This window comes from Cebus imitator, unplaced genomic scaffold, assembly GCF_001604975.1.
Source record: "Cebus imitator isolate Cc_AM_T3 unplaced genomic scaffold, Cebus_imitator-1.0 Scaffold5, whole genome shotgun sequence".
Lineage (NCBI taxonomy): Eukaryota > Metazoa > Chordata > Mammalia > Primates > Cebidae > Cebus > Cebus imitator.
This window is the reverse complement of record NW_016107320.1, coordinates 6,336,573-6,342,572: the sequence shown is the minus strand read 5'-3', so window position 1 is coordinate 6,342,572 and position 6,000 is coordinate 6,336,573. Positions and strand designations below refer to the sequence as shown.

At 35.4% G+C, this 6,000-nt stretch overlaps 1 protein-coding gene across 9 annotated transcripts in view; it reads right to left on the bottom strand.

Moving 5' to 3' along the window:
* Window positions 1–1,305: 1,305 nt before the first annotated feature.
* WRN (WRN RecQ like helicase) overlaps window positions 1,306–6,000 on the bottom strand; it is a 148,372-nt gene continuing 143,677 nt past the window's right edge. For 5 of the 9 annotated variants that reach the window (XM_017536029.2, XM_017536052.2, XM_017536034.2 and 2 more), the window contains one exon: window positions 1,306–2,063. In XM_017536029.2, coding sequence (XP_017391518.1) covers window positions 1,956–2,063 — 108 coding nt within the window. In that variant the 3' untranslated portion in view covers window positions 1,306–1,955. The remainder of the gene's footprint in view (window positions 2,064–6,000) is intronic. The other 4 variants (XM_037741051.1, XM_017536086.2, XM_037741058.1 and 1 more) reach the window with 1 other exon arrangement.

Below are 6,000 nucleotides of genomic sequence, written 5' to 3'. Positions count from 1 at the left end.
TATCTTCTAAACACAGAAAAAAATCTTTATATAATATTAGAAACTCAAATTTGTCAATTACTAACCATCTCATTAGAAAAGGCTTTTTGTAAGGCACACACGGAGGCTCACAACGGTAATCCCATTATTTTGGGAGGCTGAGGAGGGAGGACTGCTTGAGGCCAGGAGCTCAAGACCAGCCTGGGAAACACAGAGACCTCATTTCTACAAAACATAAAAAGAAAAAATCAGCCGGGCATGGTGGCATGCACCTGTAGTTCCAGGTACTCAGAGGCTGAGGTAGGAGGATCACTTCACCCAGGAGTTCAAGGTTAATAGTGAGCTATGATCACACCATTACACTCCAGTCTGGGCGAAAGACTGAGAATGTGTGTCTTAAAAGAAAAAAGGAAGAAAGAAAGAAAAAAGAGAAGTCTCTATGTTAAGGAAAGCTGTCAAGCTTCCAGTGGGGGAACACAAGTTTTCCAAAATTACACATTTTGCTAGAAATCTCGAATTTTATCATTGGCACAACAAATACCATCAGTTGTTTTCCATGAAGAGGCCAACTTTGTTCAATTATGAATGTCTGCCAAAAACATCCAAATCCAAATAACCAATCATCGTTTTTTGTCAGTCATTCTTTTCAGTAAAAATAGTATTCCATGAAAAAAAGCAGCAAATTCAACTGGCAACTCAAGTCATCAAACAAGTGTTTCTCCTGGAGACAGCCTCGTACCTAGGCATGCAGCGGACATGTCTGGGCGTACTTGCCACTCCAACACACAGGATATTCATAGGGTATTGCAGATGTACATACAGACTCATGGAAATGCAGTAGACATGGCTGGAGAACTACATATCACATGTTTAACGGGCACTACTACCTTCTGGTAATGGAATGCAGAAAAACAGGAATATGCAAGACTTTTATATTTTACCTAAAAACAAATGAATATTAAAAGTCTGGCAGGATACACAAAAGAGGTAATTAGCTACTAGTAAAACTATGCATGGTTTTTTTTTCCCATTTTTCTCACTTCCCTGGATTTTCTAGTTCTTCTATGATAAAGATATATTTGTTTCTTAACAGTTATTTTTATTTACAAAACAGCGAAACAAAGGCTTTGAAATGTATGGTGAAATGCTTAAAGTTATATAAACCATCATTTATCCAACTCTGTCACAGTATAGGTTTCAAATTAAGTCACATGTGCTACATAAGAGAGATTAGAATCAAATTCTGACATCCTTGAAAAATAATGGTACTCAAAGTAAGTAAATAAAAGCTAATATATATATATATATATATATATATATATATAAAATATTCAATATGAAAAACATGTTTATTATTTGAAAAATAATAGAAATACATAGAAATGTACAGTTGCCTAGTGCAACTGGTATCCATTTTACATTTTTTACATTCTTTTTCCCTATTTAATGGCACCCAAAACGTGGTTTCATTTTCACTGACCTGGTCAACTAATACCACTTTACACTGTGTATAAGAGCTTCTTCAAAAGATAGTAAAGACAATTTGTAAAATAACTATGTTTTCTTACATTTACAAAACAGAATTTTGGAAATATATGAATATTTTATATCACATGATTACCATCTAACTTACTGTTATCTATATCAAATCACAGCACATAACATTTTCCAAATACGCTGTTTTAATAAAGAGATTAGAAAATAGGACAGTAACAGTTTCTAAAACAATCTTACAGGAAGTCTAATTTAATATTCTATTAGGTGATATACTCACATAGGCGCCCAGAAGACCCAGAAACTTTACATGAATTGCAGAAGGCTGATTTAAGATGCCAGTTTTTCAATGAACAGGTGAGTTTTACTTTGTGATTAGAATCATTTTTAAGCCAAAATACGATTCCTTACTCTTCAGAAGTAAAATATAGTTCTCCTCTAATAATACAGCAAGATACATAATTGTTTCCGTAATTGGCAGCTTAACTAAAAAGACCTCTGTTTTTTGTTTTGACCATTACTTTCTTGCTGGTATCACTTTCTCTGGCAAACCATGCAGGTAATTTTCTCTTTCTCTCTGCAGATGAAGTCTATAGGAAATAGAAAGAAAAAGAAATCTTTGTACTACCGACAAGGGGTATTAAGTTGCAAAAAAGCAATACAGGTTCCTGAATATACACCCATCTTTTCTCCCCCATCCAAACAAAACAAAACAGTGGTATCTATAGAATTTATTTCTGGATCAAAAAGTAAATATATATATGAGAGAGACAAAATCACTATATTATTTCTTCAGGCAATTACTTGCCATCTTAGGTAGTCTTAGAGACTCAAGACACCTGGTTCAGGAAGTAAAAAAGTGGACATTATTTCAGATCTATGTCCCATGATGTACTTGCTTTGAGTTGACCAAAATGGTGAATTTAATGTTCTGAGGAAGGAACATGCCTCGGCATGTATACACACACAAAGAGTTATATTAGAAATGTGAAAAAGAATATAGCTTCTAACATCTACAATGGTAGATAAACAGACTGGACCAATCAACACCATGTAGTGTGCCCAAGGCATAATACACTTAACAAACATTTGCTAAATAAATGGAAAAAATAAAAGTTTCTTATCTCACAGACTCATCTGAGAATCACTACAGATCCACTTCCCAGAGAAACATAAACATGCACAACACTTTCACGCACATTTTAGCAGCTCACATGCCAAAGAGCCTCTAAACTTCAAGTTAAACATTCTTGAAAAAAAACAATTTAAGGCTAGGTGAGGTGGCTCATGCCTGCAATCCTAACACTTTGGGAGGCTGAGTGGGGAGGATCACTGGAGCCCAGGAGGTCAAGGCTGCAGTGAGCTATAATCACACCACTGCACTCCAGCCTGGGCAACAGAATAAGACCCTGTCTCAAAAAAAGAAAAAAAANAAAAAAAAAAAAAAAAGAATACAAAGGCAATGTTTGGGTACTATACCATCTGCACATGAAAAAAAGAAATAATTTTAAGTAGATAAGTGTTTCATAAGCCTCAAGTGGCACACATTTGTGTTATCTCAGAGTACTAGATCCTCAGGATAACATGATAGAGAAATCACTCCATCATGAGTACACCCTGGAATCCACAGAGTTAATCTGGTTATTATTAATAGAAGTAATTGAGGGATTTTATGGTAAGGTTGGCCTTATCTAAGGTACAAAGTGTCTGTTAGCCTAAAATACAAAAAAACCATTTATTCTATTTCAAGAATGAAAACCATCTAGATACTGTTCATCAGCTGCTTGCTATGTTTGATTATATTTTCTATGTTTAAAAAAGGTTTTGAAATATTTAACAGTAGGAAAACAGTAAAAGATCCTTGGCAGAAGACTCTGAAACTTCATATTTCAAAAAGGTAAAATCTTAGCTGTTTCAGCTTAAGAAATTCAGGTTAGAGAAAACGGCTTTTTACACATCAGCAAAAGCTAAAGAAAAAACTGGCTAAGATTGCAACTTTGTTCCTAGGTACCCACTTGCAAGGAGGGAGGGGAAAACCAAAAGAACGGATGAGGCTTATATATATTTTAAGATACTATGACTGAGAAATAATAAATATTGGGGATATAATCTGGCATACAGAAAAGGCATTTTGCATTTTTCTAATTATCAGTGATGTTGGGCTTTTCTTCATGTGTTTGTTGGCTACATAAACGTCTTCTTTTGAGAAGTATCTGATCAAGCCCTTGTCCACTTTTTAATGGTTTTTTTTTCTTATAATTTTTTTTTGGAGAAGGAGTCTCGCTCTGTCACCCAGGCTGGAGTGCAGTAGCACCATCTCAGCTCAATGCAACCTCAGCCTCCTAGGTTCAAGCTATTCTGCCTCAGCCTCCCGAATAGCTGGGACTATAGGTGCATGCCACCATGCCTGGCTAATTTTTGTATTTTTAGTAGAGACGGGGTTTCACTGTGTTAGCCAGGATGGCCTCAATCTCCTGACCTCGTGATCCTCCTGCCTCGGCCTCCCAAAGTGCTGGGATTACAGGCATGAGTGTCACTGTGCCCAGCTTTCTTGTAAATTTGTTTAGGTTCCTTGTAGATTCTGGATATTGGGCCTTTGTCAGATAAATAGATTGCAAAAATTTTCTCCCATTCTGCCAAAAGAGGAGGACATCTGAACAGCAATAGAACAAAGGAAGAAACCCTAAGTCATGTTGTAGCCTAGTACCATAGAGTAGCATAGACTTGAAACCAGGCAGAACTAGGTGTGAACTCTAATTGAGCCACGTGCTAAATGTATGACATTATGCATGTTAGTTAAGCTTCAATGTCTTCTCAGAGAAGTGGAAATAATAATACATAACATCACTGAATTATCTGGAATTAAATAAGAATAAATATAAAATGTCAAAACATTCTGATTTCTTCTTCACACTCATTAATTGGTAGCTAATATCATTTCAAGTCTTCTATATTTCTATATATATGATCATCAGTGTTTATAATGTAATTATAATAATGATCTTATTTCATTGAGAAAAGGGGGCAAATGCTTACTTACACTGAGTGTATCTTTTGAATGTCAACAATAAGTATTTGAAGAGGTCCTCAGTATGAGATCTAAGTCACTTAATAGAAACAATGCCTTCCAGTGTCTATTTCCTTCATCAGTAGAGGACTAAAATTCCCAGCAATCAAAACAAAACTTTAAGGTGCTCTTTACATCTTTTTAATACTTCCAACCCTGTTACCAAGCTATTACCATTAAGTTACGAATAGGAAACATCAACTCTTATACTGATTATATGTGCACACACAGATGTAAGCAAATAGAGAAATAGGAAGTTACGTTCACATTTAATTTCATTTATAACCAAGGTGAATCCATATAGTTACCACGCCTGATGCATTTGTCATGAAAACTATTTTCATAAATCAGTTTTACCTGTGAATATGAATTTGTAAATAAATCTTCTACAAAACAATTTGTGTATAATACTGTGTATTTTAATTTATAATTAAACTCAGTAGCCAAGCAGGAAATGTCATACATTATCTCTTATACAGTCAAGAAAAAGAAGAAGAAAAAAATGACATAGGAGGAGAGGGTACAGGGAAGATGGTAGCAGCAGCGGCAGCAAAGCTTTTTAAACTTTCTGAATTCCAGAATTAAGACAGAACTAGATAGCAAAATCCAAAATCCATCGTGGATATTTACAATAAAACCAAGTGTAAAGGTATCCTTGGGAAACCCAAATTATAAGCATGTAGCGGCACACCACCCACACCCATTAAGACCTGCACAGTACTGACAACTGTACACGAGAAAGCAGAGGCAAGCAGGGAGGTGTCTGAGAACAGGATAACCCCAAGATAGCCCACAGGCATACACTGGAAAGACAGATTAATGAGAGATTAATCTGATAATAGCATCTGAAAATAGGAGGGCTTTTGTCCAAGCCAGTAGAAGTGAGTACAAGGAATCCACAGTGGTCTCTTAGGTGAAGAGAGCAGATGACTACTCTGAACGCTGGGACCAGCCAAGGCTGCCTTCCAGAAGGCTCCACATTCAGGAGAAACCACTGGGGCTAAATCAAAACCAAGCAGGACAGGTACAACAGAGACAGAATGCCCAGATAAAAATGGCAGAGTAGATCTCATAAACCAAGTTTCCACAGTATAGACATTACACAAAAACATTAGAGACAGATGTCAAATTGGCCTTCTTTTGAAAGTACAGAAAAACTAATTTCATATGAAAATGAGCAGAAGTATCAAGGTCAAATCTTCAATACAGAAAGTCTTGCTTAGATACAGAATAAAACTGTAGCCTTTCAAAATGAACTGAAAAACATTAGAAAAATTATCCAAAACACAAAAAGACATCACAAATCAAAATTAGAAAAATTCAAAACTGAAGGGTAAAACTGAGGAAATAATCAGAAATAAAAGGAAAAAATTATATAAGTCTTCAGTGAATAGGGTTGCTCCTGTGGTTAAAATAAAATAAAATAAGTATATATAAATAACAAAAATTTTTAAATCTAA